The sequence below is a fragment of the Erpetoichthys calabaricus genome, chromosome 3 (genome assembly GCF_900747795.2).
Source record: "Erpetoichthys calabaricus chromosome 3, fErpCal1.3, whole genome shotgun sequence".
In the NCBI taxonomy this organism is placed as follows: domain Eukaryota; kingdom Metazoa; phylum Chordata; class Cladistia; order Polypteriformes; family Polypteridae; genus Erpetoichthys; species Erpetoichthys calabaricus.
Window position 1 is genome coordinate 37,499,509 of NC_041396.2, and position 22,825 is coordinate 37,522,333.

Sequence of the window (22,825 nt, forward strand, 5' to 3'; positions counted from 1 at the left end):
TTGCCCTTCTTCGGAGTGTACCACACACAAAAGCCCACCCAAATACGTGTGGTTTTTGATTCTAGTGCTCAATTTGAAGGGGTTTCCCTTAACAATGTGCTGCTCTCTGGGCCAGACTTGAATAATAGCCTGTTGGGTATCCTTATAAGATTTAGGAAGAACCCCGTTGCACTTACGGCTGACATTCAGCAAATGTTTCATTGTTTTCTAGTGCGAGAAGATTGTAGGGATGTTTTGCGCTTTCTATGGTATGAGGACAGTGACCAGGACAAAAGGGTTGTTGACCATAGAATGAGGGTGCATGTTTTTGATAATAGTCCCTCACCTGCTGTGGCCATTTATGGTCTAAGGCGAGTTGCACAAGAAGGAGAAAAAGAGTATGGCAGTGATGTGTGCCGCTTTATTCAAAGAGACTTTTATATGGATGATGCTTTAAAGTCTGTCCCCACTGTGGAGGAAGCAATTGATCTCCTTAAGAGAACACAGGAAATGTTAGCAGCTTCAAATCTTAGGCTCCACAAAGTGGCCTCTAACAAAGCTGAGGTGATGGATGCGTTCTTAATGGAAGATCGAGCTAAGGATCTACAAAATCTTGACTTGTTTGTGGATGACCTACCTGATCAGCGAAGTCTTGGGGTAAGATGGAATATTATGTCAGACATTTTTACATTTTATGCACCTGAAACTGAGAGACCATATACCCGCAGAGGAGTACTCTCCACGGTCAATAGTCTTTTTGACCCGCTGGGTTTCCTGGCACCAGTGACTATCCGGGGGCGCTTACTACTTAGAGAACTCTCGAGACACGGCGGTGATTGGGACACCAACCTTCCAGAAGGCATGCATGAACAATGGGTGCAATGGCAGAGTTCACTGCAGTGCCTCAGAGGCATTCAAATACCCCGTATATATTCTACTATTCCACCTTCTAATGCCCTGCACATTGAGCTGTGCATTTTTTCAGATGCCTCTGTTAATGCCGTTGCTGCTGTGGCTTATCTCAAATTTCTAAGCCATGACAAGCAAATAGATGTGGGCTTTGTCCTCGGCAAGGCAAGACTTGCCCCCCCGACCTGAACTTACAGTGCCCAGGCTGGAGCTATGTGCTGCGGTGCTAGCTGTGGAGATTGCGGAAGTCGTCAGTGAGGAAATAGATCTCCAGCTAAACTCCACTAGTTTTTATACAGATAGTAAAGTGGTTTTGGGTTATATTCACAATCAATCCAGACGCTTTAGTGTCTATGTAAATAATCGGGTGCAACAAATCCGGCAGTCTTCTAAACCTGAACAGTGGCATTATGTGCCAACAAATCAAAATCCTGCTGATCATGGTTCACGCTCCATTTCAGCCTCCAAGCTTTCCAGTTCAACATGGATTACTGGACCTCCCTTCCTTCGCCTTCCACTAAAGAAAATTCCAGAAGAACAAAATAAATTTGACCTCATCAACCCAGAAAGTGATGTAGATATCCGACCTGAAGTGAACTCTTTGTCCACTTATGCCTCTGAGAGTCACTTAAGCTCAAAACGGTGGGAACGTTTCTCTAGATGGTCATCTCTAGTCAAGGCTGTGGCTCATCTCTGCCACATTGCTGACTGCTTTGGGAATCGAAAACAAGCAGAAGGCTGTCTTGGCTGGCATATTTGTAAGAAAGGCATCTCAGATGGATCATTAGTAAAGGCTGAAAGCTTAATCATCAGAAGTGTGCAGCATGAGGTATATTCAAAAGAACTGAGATGCATTAGGGCAAAATCGGACCTTCCCTCACAAAGCTCCCTCATCAAGCTGAATCCTATCATTGACAGCAGCAGCCTCCTCCGAGTTGGTGGGCGCCTCAATCAGTCCGGACTTAAATCAAAACAAACTAACCCTTTCATCATCCCTGGCAGCCACCATGTTGCAACTCTTCTTGTGAGGCATCACCACCAAAAGGTACAACACCAGGGAAGGCACTTCACCGAGGGTGCTGTCAGAGCAAGTGGCCTATGGCTGGTTGGTGCCAAACGGTGCATAGGTAAAATACTTAATCAGTGTGTGACTTGCAGGAAGCTCAGAGGGAAAGTACATGAACAGCGAATGTGTGATCTGCCAGCTGAAAGGCTCCAAATGGATCCTCCATTCTCATACGTGGGTGTAGATTTGTTTGGTCCATGGGAAGTATCTACAAGGCGCACAAGAGGAGGTCATGCAAACAGTAAAAGATGGGCAGTACTCTTCACTTGTCTGTGTACTCGAGCAGTCCACATAGAAGTTGTTGAAGAAATGAGCTCTTCCAGCTTCATTAATGCATTAAGGCGTTTCTTTGCACTGCGTGGTCCAGCGAAACAATTAATCTCTGACTGTGGTACAAATTTTGTGGGTGCCTGCAGAGAATTAGGAATGGAAGCTCCAAAGCAAGGGAAGGTGCAGGAGTACCTACAAGATCAAGGATGTGCTTGGGTTTTCAACCCACCTCATTCATCGCATATGGGGGGAGTGTGGGAACGCATGATTGGAGTGGTACGACGCATATTAGACTCCATGCTGTTGCAGTCTGGTCGTGTACGACTTACTCATGAAGTGTTAACAACGCTAATGGCAGAGGTCATCACCATAATTAATGCACGTCCCCTGGTACCTGTTTCGTCTGATCCTGAACATCCTAATGTCCTAACACCTTCCATGCTGCTCACCCAAAAAATAGGCACGCCTTTTCTGTCTCAAAGTAACTTTGGTACAGGTGAGATGTTGAGACACCAATGGAAGCGTGTCCAATACCTCGCTGAGGAATTCTGGAGCAAGTGGAGAATGGAATATCTCAGCACTCTGCAGACACGACAGAAATGGCAAAATAAAAGGCCTGACATCAAAGAAGGTGATGTTGTCCTTCTGAAGGAAAAGCAAGTCAGGAGGAATGAGTGGCCTATGGGAATAATAATGAAGGCTGTTCCTAGCAAAGATGGATTAATAAGGAAGGTCGAGATAAAGATAGTTCAGCAAGGAGCAACAAAAATCCTTTACAGGCCTATTTCAGAACTGGTTTTTCTTTTATCACCAGATTAAAGTATTTGGCTCAGTTTTTGGTGGTATCTTAAAGATACCAGACGGGGAGTGTTCTGGTTCTAATTGTTTTTGCAAACCTTTGTAATCCTAATATAAAAATCCTAATGCTACTGCTGCAAGCAGGAAGCCATGTGACAGGAGGCAGGAAGTAGGAAGTGAGTGCAGCAGCAGTAAGCATGGTGTGTTTATTACCTCTGTGTTTGTACTCTCAAACAATCCTTCGCCATCCTGCTTAGTTAGCCCTTGTGAAGGCATTCCCTGTAAGTTCTCTTTTTTCTAGTTTTATAGTCTTTAAGTAACTTTGGTTAAGGAGTGTCAAAGTAAATGTTGTATTTCATTACATAAATTTACTGAGCCTTTGGCTGTTAAGCTCTTAGTTATAAATGCTGCTGTATTTACTCTATGTTACTTATACAAGTACTTATTAGTGTTTGTTTGTATTTGTATTTACAGTTTCACACCATTTTTGTAATTAAACATTCTCTACATCACTTCGTGGTTCCGGGAATTATTGCATGAAGGTGTTTAGCTTGCTGGATAATTGAACAGGAGATTCAGTGAGGCCAGTACAACAAGAAATAACTTCACTCTGTACCTCCTCATTTCTTAGTGGCCAGGATTGATTACATTTATACTTACATTTATTTGCTTTGCAGACACTTTTATCCTAAAGGACTTAAAAAAGAGGTCAGTGTAATAAACATCAGTCTGCAGACTGTTTGGGAACAAATGTTACAGGACAAGGGTACAAAAATTGATCACCAAAAGTAATGAATCAGAACAAAATACAAGCAAGTTAACACTTCCTAGATTGTAAAATCCAACAGCTAATATTAGCTAGGCAGAAATTTAACAAACTTTTTAAAACATTGTGTGAGTCAAAATGGAGGTGGGTAGCTTACTCCATCAGCTAGGAATTACATGTGAAAAGAGTTTGCTTTGAGACTTGGTGCCACGCAGAGGTGTCATCACTTAATGCCATTGATCAGCAGATCTCCGTGGTTGAGAAGGAGCATAAGTCCTCACACGTGTTTCCTTATATATCGATGCTGATCCATTGACTACTCTGTAAGCAAATATTAAGGATTTGAACTTAATATGTCCCACTACAGACAGCCAATGCGGTCATCTGAAAAGAGGAGTGACATGTGCCAGCCTCACTTGCTTGGCAGATGAAATTTAATGTTAGTAAATATAAAGTATTACACATTGTGTACACCTTATGAAAATGATTTAGGAGTCATACTGGATTCTACGTTATCAACTTCCCAACAGTGTTCAGAAGCAAGAAGGCAAACAGAATGTCAGGTTATATAGCGCCCTGATGTGTGGATTACAAGTCCAAGGAGGTTCTGCTCAAGCTTTATAACACACTGGTGAGGCCTCATCTGGAGTATTGTGCACAGGTTTGGTCTCCAGGCTACAAAAAGGACATAGCAGCACTAGGCTGATTCCAGGACTACAGGGGATGCATTATGAGGAAAATATTAAAAGTGCTGAGCCTTTTCAGTTTAAGCAAAAGAAGATTAAGAGGAGACATGATTGAAGTATTTAAAATTATCAAGGGAATTAATCTAGTGGATTGAGACTGTTATTTTATTATGAGTTCATCATTTGGAAACTTGTTAAGGGTGAATTTCACACAAACATTGGGAAGTTTTTTTTACACAAAGAACGATAGACACTTAGAATAATTTACCAAGTACTGCGGTAGACAGTTTTTTTGGAAAAAATAAGTGGATAGGACTGGCGAGCTTTGTTGGGCTCAATGGCCTGTTCTCATCCACATTGTTCTACTGTTCTACTGTTCTAACAGTTGCCTTATATGTTCTAACAGTCCATCCATATAAATCAAAAGTAACACAGTTTATTTTAAAGGGTTGATACTAACCTCACACATTCAGATGCCTGTTTTCAGTATCAGAAATTGTACTGCTCTATGAGTAAGGGGAAAAATAAAATAAACTCATTCCAGATGTTTATTAATTTTTTAATTTTATTGATTTTATTGAAATCACACAACATTCCATACAAACAGATCAATTTTTACAAAAATAGGATCGAAAACAAATCAACCCCCACCCCTGAGAAAGAGAGCATGGCCAGCAGAGTAAAACTTAAAGCTAGTAAAAATAAGTAAATAGGCGAATGAATAATTGAATAAAGATAAATTGAGAAGAAAAAGAAATGGGGAGAGAATCTGCTTCCTCAGTGCTTTAAAAGCTTATTCTAAAATGTTATTGATTAAATCCTACCAGGTTTTGAAAAAGTTTGACAGATATCCTCTAAGTGAGAATTTGATTTTTTCCAGTTTCAAATATTATATAACATCAGTTACCCACAGACTTAAAAGAGGAGAGTTAGGATTCTTCCAGTAGAGCAAGATAAGTCTGTGTGCCAATAGTGTAGTAAAGGCCATTACAGTTTGTTTGTGCTTCTCCACTTTAAGCTCCTCTGTGAGCCCACCAAACACAGCTGTTAGTGGATTAGGAGAGATTGTGATGCCAAGGCCGTCTGATAGGCATTTAAAAAATTTGGTCCAGAATGATGTTAATTTGGTGCAGGCCCAAAACATGTGACCCAGTGAAGCTGGGACTTGCTTGCAGCGCATGCAGGTTGGATCTTGCCCTGGAAACATTTTGGACAATTTTAGACAAGACAGATGTGCTCGATATATAATTTTGAGTTGAATAATTGCATACTTTGCACATATGGAGCTCGAGTGAATCCTCTTTTTTTTTTTTTATATTTTTATTTTATTAATTTTCATTGTAATCATTCCATACAAACAGATCAATTTATAACCCAATAAATTTGAAAACAAATCAAACCCCACCCCTGAGAAGGAGAGCTTAGCTAAAGGAAAATTTCTTTAAGCTTTTTAATAAGGCAACATTAGACAAAAGAAGGGGAGAAGTAAATATCTATATAAATAAGAGATGGAGAAGGGAGTTAAATGCAATAATAGTTATTTCTCTTATTCTAAAATAATATTGATTAAATCCTGCCAAGTTTTGAAAAAATTTTGTACAGATCCTCTAACTGAAAATTTGATTTTTTCCAATTTCAAATAATATAAAACATCGGTTTCCCACTGACTTATCAGAGGAGAATTAGGATTCTTCCAATTTAACAAAATAAGTCTGCGTGCCAAGAGTGTAGTGAATGCAATCACCGTTTGCTTGTCCTTCTCCAATTCCAGTCCATCTGGAAGGACACCAAACACAGCTGTTAGTGGGTTAGGAGGGATTGTGATACTAAGGCTGTCTGAGAGGCACTTAAAAATTTTTGTCCAAAATGATGTTAGTATGGTGCAAGCCCAGAATATGTGACCCAGTGAGGCAGGAGCTTGGTTGCAGCGCTCGCAGGTTGGATCCTGGCCTGGAAACATTTTGGACAGTTTTAAACGAGACAGATGAGCTCGATATATAATTTTTAGTTGAATAATTCTATGCTTTGCGCATATAGAACTCGAGTGAATTCTCTGCTTTGCTACCTTCCACTCCTTTTCTGATATATTGATTAAGAGATCTTCTTCCCAATGTCCTCTTGGATCTTTGAAAGGTAGGGATTCTAATAAGATTTTATATATTGCGGAAATAGTGTTTGTCTAATCTAATATTATATGCTTGAGGATTCACTGGGAAGAGCACACTTTTATTCAAATTAATTCTGAGATCAGAAATCTTTTGAAATTCTGTTAGTGCTGTTAGGACTGCAGGCACAGTGTTTTGTGGGTCTGATATATACAGTACCATATCATCTATATATAGAGAAACTTTCTGTCCCAGTCCTTCTCTGATAATCCCCTTTATCTCATAAGCATTTCGACAGTAAACTGCCAGTGGCTCAATGGCGATCGCGAAAAGCAGTGGTGACAAGGGGCATCCTTGTCTGGTACCACATTCTAGTTTAAAGTAGTCTGAATTAATGTTGTTAAAACAAACTGAAGCTTCTCGAATGGTGTACAGTAGTTTGATCCATGCACAAATGTTCGGGCCAAACCCAAATTTCTCCAATGTAGTGAAAAGGTAGTTCCATTCAATCATATCAAATGCTTTTTCTGCATCCAACAATAATAATATCTCCGGGGTGTTTGACTTTGTGGGTGAGTATATTACATTAAACAGGCGTCGAAGACTGGAAGCTAAATGTCAGCTTTTAATAAATCCAGTTTGATCTTGTGATATTACCGAAAGCAGCACTTTCTCCATCCTTCTAGCTAGGACTTTGGAGAGTATCTTAACATCATTATTCAGAAGTGAAATTGTTCTGTATGATGCACATTGTAATAAGTCCTTATTTTGTTTAGGAAAGATGGTGATTAATGCTTGGCAAAAAGTTTGAGATAGAATTTTATATTGTCTCTAGCTTCTGTAAATGTTGCTAATAAAAGAGGAGCTAGCTGAGTGGAGAATTTCTTATAAAATTCGGCAGGGTATCCATCAGGGCCTGCTGCTTTCCCACTCTGAATTGACTTTATAGAATCTAGTAATTCTGAAAGTGCCAAAGGTTTATCCAATTCTTCTGCACTGAGAGTATCTATTTGTGGTTTCTGTGATGTATCCAGAAATGCATTAGATTGTGTCTTGTCTTCTTTAAACTCAGTAGAATATAAGGACAAGTAGTAGTCTCTAAATGTGTGGATTATATTTTTATGGTCAATGATTTTATCTCCGTTTGTGTTGGTGATTGCTGGAATTGCACTGTGAACTTCTTGCTTGTGGATTTGTTCAGTTAAGATCTCATTAGCTTTCTCTCCATGTTCATAGTAATGATGTCTTGATTTAAAAATGAGTTGTTCAGTTTCTTTAGTTATTAAGAGGTTGAGTCCTGAATGCAGAGCTTGCCTTTTCCTATGAACAGCCTCACTTGGACACCTGGCATGTTCTTGATCTATTCTAGTAATTTCGCTGGTTAGCTCTGAAACCTTCTTAGTTTCCAATTTATTTCTGTGGGAAAGATATGAGATAATCTGTCCTCTTAAGAAGGCCTTCAGGGTTTCCCAGAGTATTCCTGCAGAAACCTCTGAGGATGTATTTGTCTCTAGAAAAAAAAAATGAATTGTTTGGATATAAATTCCGTACAGTTCTCATCTGCTAATAAAAGTGGGTTAAGACGCCATCTGTGAGATGAGTATGTGTTTGGGTTTAGAAATCTCCAGGGGTCTGATAAGTTGTGATCAGTTACAAACTGTGTAATTGTCTTTGCAGTGTTAGATGTCATCACCCCTGTGACAGGAGATATGTCTAGGTCTGGATTTAAAACACAATTAAAGTCCCTAGCCATTATAATTTTATTAGTGCAAACATTAGGAATGGATGCAAATACATTTTGGATTAAGTCCCTATCATCCACATTGGGTGTATAAACATTTATCAGAATCACTTTACAGTTAAAAAAAATTACCCATGACAATCACATATCTCCCTTCAGGATCAGATACTACATCTGATACTACAAATGAGACTGTTCTATGTATAAGAATTCCCACACCTCTAGCTTTCTCTGTAAAGCTAGACACCTCTAGCTTTCTCTTTAAAGCTAGAATGGAACATTTGGCCAGTCCAGTCTTTTTTGCAGCCAGAACTCATCCTTTCTTAATAAGTGGGTAACCTGTAAAAATACTGTTTTAGCGTTTAGACTTGTTAGGTGAGAGAATACTTTCTTTCTCTTTAATTCATGATTCAGGCCTTTAATTTTCCAGCTCACAAAGTTAACTGTGCGGTCATGGAGACCATTTTTGATGTCATTTTGTAGTCTTAACTGAAACTGAGACAGCTTTGACCTTAATTTCCAATTTTCCCAGGAGTTATTGCCATGAAGCCTATTGTTACGTTGGTACTTATAATTATAAGGATTAAAAGGATAGAGATTAGAGTTAGCTTGCTCTCTTTCTTTCCCCCCCAGTCCCTCCATTTTGCCTCACCACGTGAGGCTGGAGCACACTTCACAAAGTCCAAGTCCTCTGACATACCTAGAGACAGAGCACATCCAAAACAAAGCAAGCCCCCCAGCAGCGGCATATAAGGATTAAAACTGAGATATCTATTGCCAATACAGTCCAAATACTATAAGCATAAAATATAATCTTCAACAGTCTTGAAATAGTAAGATAGTAAACCCAGGGAATGGTGTTAAAAAATTGCCCTGGATAAGCATAGTAAACCCTAATACAATAATAACAATAACAATAAACCAAGGGTATGATATTAAACAGTCTCCTATAGAAGAGTAAAAAAAATTAAAAGTTACTAATTTCATTTCTTCCACACATACATACATATACGCATATAATTGTAATTAAAACATAAACAGAAAATGGCCAAGAAGGGAAAAAAGATGTATAATTATGGTACCAGTATCACTGCAAGCAGATCAGACAGCCGGTAATATATTCTTTGCCATGCCATGACAGGATGCGACTCACGACCGTATTTCAAAAAAGTGTCGGGATCGGCTTTCTTAACTCTTTTTCTGCTTCCTCCGTAGTGGCAAAGATGTAATGCTTGTCTAGAATATCCACTTTCAGTTTGGCAGGATACAAAAGGCTGTATCTGATCTCGGCTTTCCGTTAAGTGCTGTTTAATGTTGTAAAAAGCGTCACATTCAGCAGCTGTTGAGGGTGAGAAATCAGGGAAAATAACGAATATGGTTATTTTCAAATATAATTTCTTGTTTCTGTCTGAGAAGTGATATTACATTAAATTTAGATTGTGATTTTTCGAAACGCACGACAAGAGTCCTAGGTTTAGATGTATTTGATCCCCGTATGTGGTAAGCTGCTGCTATCTCGGTGTCTGATTTAAAGTCCTCTCCAATTATTTTTGAGAATAGTTCAGCTACGAATTTCACTGGGTTTGGACTTTCACGATTCTCTGGTAGAACTTCGATTCTAATATTATTCCTTCTGCATCCATCTTCCAGAGCAGCAAGTCTGTCTCCGAGTTTTTTGCATTTGGAACTCGCAACTTTTGCTTTTCCGTCGGCGGTGGATGCCAGATGTTCGGCGATTATATAAACGTTTCTCCAAGTCTTTATTATCCTGCCGCAGCTCCAGACACAGCTACTTGTTTGTCTTCTCGCTTGTCCTTCAGCATACCATTTATTTCTTTCTTTATATCTTTCTTAAGCTCAGCGATCATTACCTTCAGTTTGGACATATCTGTCTGAACGATCATTCCAGATGTTTAAAGACATGGAAGTCAAGTAAGAATTAATTTCTAGAACAGTTTTAGAGTTAGCCAGAGTAATGCAGAAGTAATAAGCACTTTATATATTATAATGACCATATAAACTTATACATTGGCATTAGTTAAGTATAGTGTGGACAACAATGGAATGATAGGACTGGTCCTTTCCCTGCACTCTGTCCTAAAAGGACAGACTGAACCTGGAAAAAGCAAGTTGAGGAGACAGAATCATGTTGCTATACTGGCCACCGGATGGGAATTGTTTTTTTATGTAACAATTGAGCATACATTGCACATTAAATATTAAATCAGCACTGTAACTAACGGCTTAATTTACTGTACAGTGAATATCAAAAATGTTCCACATAAAAACAGATATTTTATATGAAGCTTTGTGTCACAAGCAGTTTGCAAGTTGATATTTTTTCATTCTTACTATCTTGATGAACCACTAAATCAGCTTTTATCCAACAGAACATACTCCTTCACAATGGCTTTGTGATGCGCTCCTCTGCACAGGCCAGTGTTAGTCAAACTTGCTGACCATGACTATCCATCACTTTGTTTGGTGGATTACCTCCAAAAAATAGTTTATTTCCTGGCTCTGTTGGAATTTTTGCTTTAAACTGTTTTTTAATTGTGTGTGTTGTCACACATGTGTGCCTGAGGGTCACCTTCTAGACTCTATAGAGGTAAGTACTACCACCCCAGGACACGAGGGAGCACTGTCATTGACGATGTTGTCTCTTTATCCACCCAGAGCTCAGTGAAACCACACAGTGAGGCCAAATGACTCCACCCCTTCTGGTCTATTGACTATAAAATTTAGATGCTCCCAGCAGTGGTCATCTCACTGCAGGATGAGCAGACCGCCGGACGGAACGCCTACTTGACAATTCTTAATCTCAGGAACTGATATTGCCTTCCCTTTACTGTTATTAGTGCCACTAAGCACCCATTTATTTTGGACTCATTAGTTATTAAAACTGCCGGACTGGTTGGTGCCCTATCATTTCTTTGGTAGATGTGTGTGTTCCCTTGTTAACTGAGTATCTACCATGCCCTGAGCTGTCTCCATATTTTTACGTATAAATACCAGAAAGACTTTAATTTTCATTTCAGAATTTATTAACAGAAAAATCAGCTTGGTTATCAATAGGGATGTGTTAATTTGTTAAGAATTTGCTTTTTAAAGATTGAAGTGGTGCAGTTGGCAACCTTTCTGTCTGGCAGCTCTTGAACCCCTGGATTAATTTCCTAATATCTTGTGTGCAGTTTGTCAGTTCTTCCCATTTCTACTCTAGTAACTCAGCCAAAGGATATACAACAGGCAGATTAACTGGCATCCTGTTCATGTCTGATTCTTGTCTTTTAGTTGATATGTTAGGAACGGCTCTAGAGCCATGTAATGTTGAAATGGACACTAACAAGTTCAGTGTATGGATCAACAAATGAATGGATGCTCAGTATGCTTTAGGATGTTTATTTTAAATTTGCCTGCGGTTGGTTGGCACCCTGCCCAGGATTGGTTCCCTGCCTTGTGCCCTGTGTTGGCTGGGATTGGCTCCAGCAGACCCCCGTGACCCTGTGTTTGGATTCAGCGGGTTGGATAATGGATGGATTTTAAATTTGCAGTATGATTGTGTTCTATACTGCCAGTGTGGGGTGTGGCTACCCAGTATGCATTCAAGAAATGGGGTTGGAACGAACCATTCTTACAGCTATTTAGTCCAATTCAGCAGCAACCAGCCCAGAACGGGCTGCCAGTCCATCACAGGGCATACTCCCAAACATCCACACTCACATTCAGCTAATTTTGAATTGCCAGGTAACCTAACCTGCACATCTTGGGGAGAATAACTAACAAAGACATGAAGGGAACAGACAAACTAAACAGTTACAATAAATTACCAGGTGTGAGATTCAGCTCCAGTGGATCCATGAAGCTAAATTCTGTGCCATTATGCGGTCATTTTTCAGAAGTATATAGAATACCGGATGGTGTGCTGATGCCTCAAAACCCTACTGACATGGGTACAAATGCCTGTGTGGAATGTAAATGTTCTCCTTATGTCTGTGTGGCTTTTCTCCTGGACAAGCATTTTCATCATGTAGACTGTTATATTAATTGTAAGAACTACTTTGATTACTCTACAATTGGATGCCCTAAAATTCATTGACACCCAGTGCAACTTTGCACTCTGCCTTGCACCTAGGAATTCTGGGAAAAGACAAGTGGGTACAGAAGATGGATGGATGGTTATTTAAGATCAAGTTGGCACTATAATTTGAATACAGACAAACCTCAAGCTAAAGGCAGGAATATCAATTTAGACCCGTGCTTCCCAACCTCAGTCCTGGGAACCCACTGTGCCTGCATGTTTTTGTTTCTAACCAGCTTCTCTTTTTAATTGGAATCCTGGGCTAATTAAGTGAACTGTCATTGCCCAGATTCTGTGTTTGGGGAACATTATAGAAATTGGAAAACTAGGTTTGGTAAAAAAAAATTAAAATATACTAAGTAGTGATAACGGGATTTTTTTTTCTTTTTTTTAACTTTTTAACAAATTTCACCCTGATTTTCATTCTGCTTTTCCAGGAGTTCTGATTGTTTAATTTATCTACTAATTAGTGGGCCTGACGCTAAAGTTTTTGCAGCCTTTCAACATTCAGTAATGTTAACCTGGCTGTCAGTTCTGTTTATATTAATTATCATTATTAGGATACAATAAAGGATGCAAACTGTACAAAAAATTAACAAAACAATAGGACAACAACAAAAGAGAGGTAAACAGTTAAAGCAAAACTAGAAATATTTCTAATTGTCTTATAAATGTAAAAATCATATTGCTGTGCTTTTCTTAAGGCAGAATAAGAGATGGGAAAAAGACCATCTAAATAAATTAGATCAATTATTATCACTAATTGTGAATTCAGCTGGAATAATAACCTGCAGCCACAGTGGGTCCTCAGGACCGAGTTTGGGAACCACTGAATTAGACGTATTTCGTGATTGCTAGTTTGGAAGCCATGAAGCTTTTTGTTAATTCTGCACTTAGCTCTGTGATGTTTTCCACTTGTTCTTGCAGCTTGTCAACTCTTACAATGCCCCCTGTGGACACGAGAGCTGCAATTCGACCCTACGCTTTCCTTCTGCTGACTGTCATTGGCATTCCATCCAATCTGGCCATCTGCTTTGCCTTCTTACGTGCCCTACGCAATGACAGAAGATTGCTGACTGCAGACGTCATCCTGTGTCATCTCACCTTTTCTAACCTAATGCTGGACTGCACTCGTGGGATTCCCCAGACGCTACACACATTTGGCTACAAGCTGATGTTTAGTGACCTAGGTTGTAAATTAATCATCTTGTCTTTCCGCTCATTCAGGGGCCTCTCCATTAGTCTAACATGCCTGCTAAGTACGTATCAGGCTGTGGTGATCTCTCCTGCCTCCTCCAAACTTGACACACTGAAGTCACAAATTCCCAGGTTCCTGACGCTTACAGTGATGTTGCTGTATGTGCTCTACTTTGTGTCATGTATCAGTACTGCCATTCATGGTGTTGCAAACCTTGTTAACAATACTATGCTTCCATACACGTTCAACATTGAATTCTGCTATGCCACCTTCTACACATTCACAGCACTCTTTGGGATTGGCATGGCAGTCATGATGAGAGATCTTGTGTTTATAGTGCTGATGACCATCATGAGCGGATACATCTTGCTGCTTCTCTACCGACACAGCAAGAAGGTGAAGAGCATCCGATCATCAGATCGAGCACAGCTAGGAGCCCGAGCTGAAGTGAAAGCATCCCGTGCTGTGGTTACTCTCGTCACTATCTACGTGGTCTTCTTTGGCATTGATTGTGTCATGTGGCTGTACTCGATCTCAGGTGTGTGGGTTGAGCCCCTCATTTCTGACATCAGAATGTACTTCACCATGCTCTATACTTCAGTGTGCCCCGTCGTGATCATCGCCACTAATCCCAAGGTTCAGGCCAAACTTCGGGTCTACATACCAGAGAAGACAACTCACTCAGTGGACACTCTCAGCTCCACAGTTTAAATCGGCTTTTATTCTGCAAATGTAAAACATTACACAGTATGTACAATCATTAATTGTTATTTCTCAGTCTAATAAATAAAATTGCAAAACAGATGGAGGTGTGGCTTGTGGTGTAAATGTGGAAGTGACTTAAGGATTCTTCCAGAGGTTCTCTGTCACTGTAAAGATGGAAGGAGAAATTGGGTTAGCGATTGTATTCCACCTTTAGTCTTTGCCCTGGGACACTCCTCAGGCTCACTTCTGTGACACTATGCATTTCCTAAGGTCAGGAATGGTGTACACCAGAACCTATGGAGGGGAAATGGACTGAAATGGAGAAACCAACACCAAATCATCACATGATGCACTCACCATGGAAGGTTCATATAGAATGACCAGTTAATCTGTCTATTGGAAAGGTCAAGAAAGTAAAAAGCTATGTGAATATGAGAAATATATACAAACCTAACACAGTCAGTGACTAGTCTCACAGGTGGTGCAGTGGTAGTGCTGCTGCTTTGCAGTAAGGAGATTGTGGGTTTGCTTCCCAGGTCCTCCCTGTGTGGAGAGTGCTTTGAGTAGTGAGAAAAGTGCTATATAAATGGAATGAATTATTATTATTATTATTATTTAGTCTAGGCAATCCCCAGTCCTTGGAGCTATGAGGTGACAACATTAACTACTATACCATGACTTGTGTTCTTTTGTACAAATGCACAAAATCAAAAGACATCATTTGACATTCTGGGCCACAGTTGTTTAGTGAGAGGTGTGAGGCTCAGCCCTGTTGGGGACAGGAGGTCGCCACATGTTATGAATAAAGCCCTTCTAATACGAACAAGTCCTTGTAGGGTTTGCATGGACAGCATCATTAGGAGAAGCTCTAACATGGTGTCCCTGGTCCAAAAAACAGCCTTAAAACAAAAGTAATTCTTGAAAGAAATGTTAACAGGTGGAGATGTAACAGACCTTTTTGGCCAGATAGCCTGGAGTCAGGATTATAGATGTTTGCAAGTGGAGGAGAAGTCAGGGATAGCATACAAAGTATGAAATGTATTTTGAGTAGTGGTGGTTGTTATTTTCAGCAGCTCCTGTGAATTTTCCCTTGGGATTAATAAAGTATCTATCTATCTATCTATCTATCTATCTATCTATCTATCTATCTATCTATCTATCTATCTATCTATCTATCTATCTATCTATCTATCTATCTATCTATCTATCTATCTATCTATTGTTATGTTTAGTTGTAATAGGCACCCTAGATTGACAGTTAGAGACAAAACCTGTGTAGGTAGGTCCAATGAGGCTGTTAGACTTATTTGTTTTCCCTAAGTGTAATTTGCTCCCTAATGCCATTTCTCCCTTGTGTATAATAAAACCACCCTTTTGTACTCTTCTTTTCATCCTTACTTTGGATTAAGGAAAAGGACATTAGCGCACCCTACCGGCCAGACAGGAAATAAACAGACGTCAGTCTAAGAAGGCAGATCACACATAACTGTCAGATTAGACAATGTGATAAAGTGATTCTGCTCTCTGATTGATCACCTTTAGCATCACCAATCCATCTACAGTATCTATCATGTAGTATGTCAAATCTATCTATCTATCTATCTATCTATCTATCTATCTATCTATCTATCTATCTATCTATCTATCTATCTATCTATCTATCTATCATATGCCTTTATATATGCCTATATATCTACAGTTGAAGTCAGAAGTTTAAATACACTTAGGATGTATAACCCCTCTGTAGATTTTATACTAAAAATGTATAAATTCGGCAAATGATTTAAGATGTCTGCTGTCTACTTTGTGCAGGACAAAAGATTTTTTTCTAACAATGTTCACAGACAGATTATTTCACTTTTTATTAACTATATCACAACTCCAGTGGGCCACAAGTTTACACACACTTTGTTAACTGTGTCTTTAAATAGCTTGAAAATTCCAGAAAATGATGTCAAGCCTTTAGGCAATTAGACAATTAGCTTCTGATAGCCAGTTAGCCTAACTGGAGTCAACATGTGGATGTGTGTTAAGACCTACCATCAAACTCACTGAATCTTTAATTGACATAATGGGAAAATCCAAAGAAATCAGCCAAGACCTCAGAAAATAATTGTGGACCTCCACAAATCTGGTTCATCTTTGGGAACAGTTTCCAAACACCTGAAGGTTCAATGTTCATCTGTACAAACAATAATACGCAAGTATAAACGCAGCCGTCATATTGCTAAGGAAGGAGATACATTCTGTCTTAATGTACTTTAGCATAAAAAGTGCAAATCAATCCCACAATAACAGTAAAGGAACTTATATCAATATCCACAGTAAAACAAGTCCTATATCCACATAACCTGAAAGGCTGCTCAGCAAGAACAAAGCTACTGATCCAAAGCCTCCATAAAAAAACAAGACTGCAGTTTGCCATGGCACATGTGGATAAGGATCTTACCTTCTGGAGAAATGTCTTCTGGTCTGATTAATGCAAGATAAAAGATTTGGCCATAATAACCAATGTTATGTTTGGAGGAAAAAGGGTGATGCTTGTAAGCCAAAGAACACCATCCCAACCGTCAAGCATAGTCGGGGAAGCATTATGTTGTTGGGGTGCTTTACCACAGGAGGGACTGGTGCACTTCACAAAATAGATGGCATCATGAGGAAGGAAAATTATGTAGATATACTGTAGGAACATTACAAGAGCTCAGCAAGGAAGATGAAGCTCAGTCGTAAATGGGTCTTCCATATGGACAATGACCACAAGTGTACCTCCAAAATTGTGGCAAAATGGCTTAAGGACAACAAGGTCAAGGTATCAGAGTGCCAATCACAAAGACCCAACCTCAATCAGATTAAACATTTTTGGGCAGAACTGAAAAATCGTATGCGAGCAAGGAGCCCTACAGAACTGTCCCAGTTACACCAGTTCTGTTTGGAGGAATAGGCGAAAATTCCAGCAACTTACTGTAAGGAGCTTGTGGAAGGCTACCCAAAATGTTTAACTGAAGTTAAACAATTTAAAGGATATGCTACCAAATATTAACAAAGTGTATGTAAACTTGTGACCCACCTGAATTGTAATATGATCAGTAAAAGGTGAAACACTCAGTCAGTGAACAACGTTGGAAAAAATGAGTTTTGCCCTGCACAAAGTAGATGTCTTAAATGATATGCTAAATTTATAGTTGGTTAGTGTAAAATCTATGGTGGTGTTATTAAGTGAGTTTTAAAGAATTCACCCTAAGTGTATGTAAATGTCTGACTTCAAATCTATCTATCTATCTATCTATCTATCTATCTATCTATCTATCTATCTATCTATCTATCTATCTATCTATCTATCTATCTATCTATCTATCTATCTATCTATATTAGTTCTGTCAAGTGAACAAAAAGTTTAATTGCGATTAATCGCACGACTTTGTGTAATTAATCGTGATTAATCTCAAATTTATTCTTTTTTTAATGTTGAAATTTTACCACAAAGATTTTTAAGCACAATCAGACCATATTAAGAAGAACAGACACAATATAAGGGCATATAAATGTACTTCACGTATTCAGGTAACTGGAACATGAGGAAAAAAGACAAAACTTCAACTGTGAGGAGGCTTTATTCAATCATACTCTAGGGCTGTGCGATACTGAACATAGAAAACAAACAATTGGGCTTATATTGTAAAACAGATGATGATGAAGGTTTGCTTGAACTTTATTATATTGGCTGGGTCATCCTCTGAACTCTCCATCACCCAAGGCAGATGGCATAAAGCGGGCAGCACCACTGAATATGAAACAAACTTCTCTCCTCCAAGGAGTTCAGTAAAGTATCTCCCAAAATCAATTCAATATCAATTAAATTGTGAGGGCCTTGTATGCATTTGTATTCACTCATACATAAAAACAATGCCAAAACAGCTGTAAGACAGACTTGAGGACTACATAGAGGTAGTCATACTTAACTATAACTGGACTTTATTAGGTCTGCACAGTACAACAGTTTTTTTTTTTTTAATCGAAATTAAAAAATTAAAAAACATTCTTTGTGGATGTACTATAATGTAGTATCACAACATTCACAGGAGAGAATAGGCAACAAGTAGAGGATGGCAAGCCCCCCTCCCAATCCAACTTAAACTCTGCGCTACTACTGTTGCATCATGTGAGGAGGCAGCCCCTGCCACTGAATGTCTCATTATCTGACACAAAGAACATACCAGTTTAATGCACAGTGAATAAAAGATTCTTTTTTTATGATCAATCCAATGTTTTGCAGGTACTGATAAGCATTGGGAGAAATGTTGGCAGGCACAATGCCGTACATTACTGGAAACCCGATTTTAAAATGGAATGACGTATAAGCAAAGCCTTTCAGAAAACAAAGTAAATAAAAAACCCATATGGCATGTGATCATCTGTGACCGCTGCTAATGACACACAAAAAAATAAAAGTTAATGAGGAGGTACTTAAAATCTAAGTAAACATTGCGTACTGGCCCACTCACATTGGCCCACTCATATCTACTACATTAAAATGGCATAAACATCAATCCGACTTTTGACAAACCATATGCTAAATGACTGGCCAAATAGCCGACAGAATGAAAAAAAAACTTGCCGCTAAAGTAAGAGACTCCACACTCCCACTATGTGTATTTAATGATCGATGGAGATGCACATTTTTCAATAACAGCGTGCCAGATTGCTAGAAGATAAAAAAAAAGTGTGTTTTACCTGCAGGGCTTGAGCAATGCCTCCAGCTTCTGAAGTTTCTTCAGCTCAGCATTTGTTGGCATGACCATGTTAGTTTTATGTAGGGCTAGTGCATCTCTTAGTCATTGTTTGTTTCTTCGCACACATTTCACCATCTCCAGAGTGGAGTTCTATCTAGTCGGTACGTCTTGTACGAGTGTCTCAATCTTCAGGCCATGTGCGACTTGCTATTTCTTAAGATCTGCAGTATTTGATGGACTGTGCTTGAAGTGCCACTCCACCTTTCTGCATTTGGAAAATACGCCGTCAAATGCACTATTCTGCATATACACTAAGACAGAATGGTGAATGCTGTGTGCGATGAATGGCAAGTGTTTGAAAAGCAGCTGTCTCACCGCTAAAATTAAATTTCATGCACTATCTGTACTGAGTGTGCTTACTTTATTCTCAACGTTCCACTGCTTTGCTACATCCATAAAATGTTTGGCACGTTTCGGCATGATGTCTCTCCGATGTTTTCATGACCGTCAAAGCATGTGAATGCAGTTTCCACTGTTCTTCGATATAATGGGTTGTAACCCCGAAGTAGCTATGATTTCCAAGTGATGTCCAGTAGTCACAAGAAGGGCAACTGTCTCCGTGATCTTCAACTCCTTAGCTAGTTTTGCCCTCTCTGAATCATACAGCTCTTGTATCCTAGTTACGACAGTGGCTCTCAAGGGAAATTCATAAGTTGGGTCGTTGGACGCGATCCGAATTATGTTGCGCAAACTTTCGCCCTACACTATATAAATCGACCTGCATGCTGTGGCTATCCATTTAGCAATTGCTACAGTTAATTTGCTGGAGGTTGACATGTCCATTGGTTTATGCCAAACAATGTCGAGCTTGGTTTGTTGCATAATACCCATGCTAATGCTATTAATGTAAAATGAATGCTTGGCTTGCATTTGATATTGTAGGCTGCTTGTTCTCCGGTGATAACTAAACTCGGCTTGACAGTAACTACACACAACCTAAGTTTTATCGAGTGAGCCGTCGGGCAAGTTTTGAAACTGTACTTCCCATTTAATAGACCTTTTTCCATTATTTAACAATTAGGAATTTGGAGTAACTGCTACTGAGAAATAACTTGAAGGCTAGAGGTGGCACGCATTCAGTTTGCAGGCTCAGATTGAATTACAGGAATTTCGTAGAGGGTCAGAAATAACCTGCGTTAACAGCACTAATTTTTTTTAACGGCGTTAAAGTTAGAGTGCATAACGCGTTAAGTTTGACAGCCCTAATATATTCATATATATATACAGTGCATCCGGAAAGTATTCACAGCGCATCACTTTTTCCACATTTTGTTATGTTACAGCCTTATTCCAAAATGGATTAAATTCATTTTTTTCCTCGGAATTCTACACACAACACCCCATAATGACAACGTGAAAAAAGTTTACTTGAGGTTTTTGCAAATTTATTAAAAACAAAAAAAACTGAGAAATCACATGTACATAAGTATTCACAGCCTTTGCTCAATACTTTGTTGATGCACCTTTGGCAGCAATTACAGCCTCAAGTCTTTTTGAATATGATGCCACAAGCTTGGCACACCAATCCTTGGCCAGTTTCGCCCATTCCTCTTTGCAAGCACTTCTCAAGCTCCATCAGGTTGGATGGGAAGCGTCGGCTCACAGCCATTTTAAGATCTCTCCAGAGATGTTTAATCGGATTCAACTCTGGGCTCTGGCTGGGCCACTCAAGAACATTCACAGAGTTGTCCTGAGGCCCATCCATCCATCCATTTTCCAACCCGCTGAATCCAAACACAGGGTCACGGGGGTCTGCTGGAGCCAATCCCAGCCAACACAGGGCACAAGGCAGGAACCAATCCTGGGCAGGGTGCCAACCCACCGAAGGACACACACAAACACACCCACACACCAAGCACACACTAGGGCCAATGCAGAATCGCCAATCCACCTAACCTGCATGTCTTTGGAATGTGGGAGGAAACCGGAGCGCCCGGAGGAAACCCACGCAGACACGGGGAGAACATGCAAACTCCACGCAGGAAGGACCCGGGAATCGAACCCAGGTCCCCAGGTGTCCCAACTGCGAGGCAGCAGCGCTACCCACTGCGCCACCGTGCCGCCCTGTCCTGAGGCCACTCCTTTGATATCTTGGCTGTGTGCTTAAGGTCATTGTCCTGCTGAAAGATTAACCGACGCCCCAGTCTGAGGCCAAGAGCGCTCTGGAGCAGGTTTTCATCCAGGATGTCTCTATACATCGCTGCAGTCATCTTTCCCTTTATCCTGACTAGTCTCCCAGTCCCTGCCGCTGAAAAACATCCCCACAGCATGATGCTGCCACCACCATGCTTCACTGTAGGGATGGTATTGGCCTGTTGATGAGCGGTGCCTGGTTTCCTCCAAACGTGACGCCTGGTATTCACACCAAAGAGTTCAAACATTTTCTTTCTCATGGTCTGAGAGTCCTTCAGGTGCCTTTTGGCAAACTCCAGGCGGGCTGCCATGTGCCTTTTACTAAGGAGTGGCTTCCGTCTGGCCACTCTACCATACAGACCTGATTGGTGGATTGCTGCAGAGATAGTTGTCCTTCTGAAAGGTTCTCCTCTCTCCACAGAGGACCTCTGGAGCTCTGAGAGAGTGACCATCGGGTTCTTGGTCACCTCCCTGACTAAGACCCTTCTCCCCCGATCACTCAGTTTAGATGGCCGGCCAGCTCTAGGAAGAGTCCTGGTGGTTTCGAACTTCCACTTACGGATGATGGAGGCCACTGTGCTCATTGGAACCTTCAAAGCAGCAGAAATTTTTCTGTAACCTTCCTCAGATTTGTGCCTCAAGACAATCCTGTCCCGGAGGTGTACAGACAATTCCTTTGACTTCATGCTTAGTTTGTGCTCTGACATGAACTGTCAACGGTGGGACCTTATATAGACAGGTGTGTGCCTTTCCAAATCATGACCAGTCAACTGAATTTACCACAGGTGGACTCCAATTAAGCTGCAGAAACATCTCAAGGATGATCAGGGGAAACAGGATGCACCTGAGCTCAATTTTGAGCTTCATGGCAAAGGCTGTGAATATATATATGTACATGTGCTTTCTCAATTTTTTATTTTTAATAAATTTGCAAAACTCTCAAGTAAACTTTTTTCATGTTGTCATTATGAGGTGTTGTGTGTAGAATTCTGAGGAAAAAAATGAATTTAATCCATTTTGGAATAAGGCTGTAACATAACAAAATGTGGAAAAAGTGGTGTGCTGTGAATACTTTCCAGATGCACTGTATATATATATATATATATATATATATATATATATATATATATATATATATATATATATATATATATATCTCCATCTATCCATCTATCTATCTATCTGAATGATATTTGGTCTTAAATGACAATGATTCTGACACACACATCAATTGAAGGTTGATGATTTCTTTTTCTTTCTTATTACCGGCAGTAATAAAAGTAAGCAACAATTAAGCCCAAAATATCAATGACACTCACAAATGAATAACATGGCAGGTCATGGCAGGTCTGTTTACATCAGTTACTCCACCACATGCCTCTTCATTAAGAAATCCTTAATGTGACCTCAAGGGTGACTGCCTTGTCTTTTCTGTTCAACATGTTGCCATCCTGGAGGACCTTTGTCAGGTATAAATAAGCAAAAGCAGCAGTGGTACAACTATATAGCTTGGATATTTGCTGCAATACCTTTAAAATTTTAGTGTCTAAATATGCTGAGGAAATTCTTTGCTATTTGTTCAAAAGTAGACATTTAGCAGT

The 22,825-nt window shown here is 39.8% G+C and overlaps 1 protein-coding gene across 1 annotated transcript; it reads left to right on the forward strand.

The window, feature by feature from the left end:
• Positions 1-13,341: 13,341 nt before the first annotated feature.
• LOC114649630 (olfactory receptor class A-like protein 1) lies at positions 13,342-14,307 on the forward strand. The gene has a single exon (XM_028799094.2). The coding sequence runs from the start codon at positions 13,342-13,344 to the stop codon at positions 14,305-14,307; it is 966 nt and encodes a 321-aa protein (XP_028654927.1).
• Positions 14,308-22,825: the final 8,518 nt, after the last annotated feature.

Excerpts from the sequence above, each read along its gene's own strand:
- LOC114649630 (XM_028799094.2), top strand. The coding sequence starts at position 13,342 with ATGCCCCCTGTGGACACGAGAGCTGCAATTCGACCCTACGCTTTCCTT.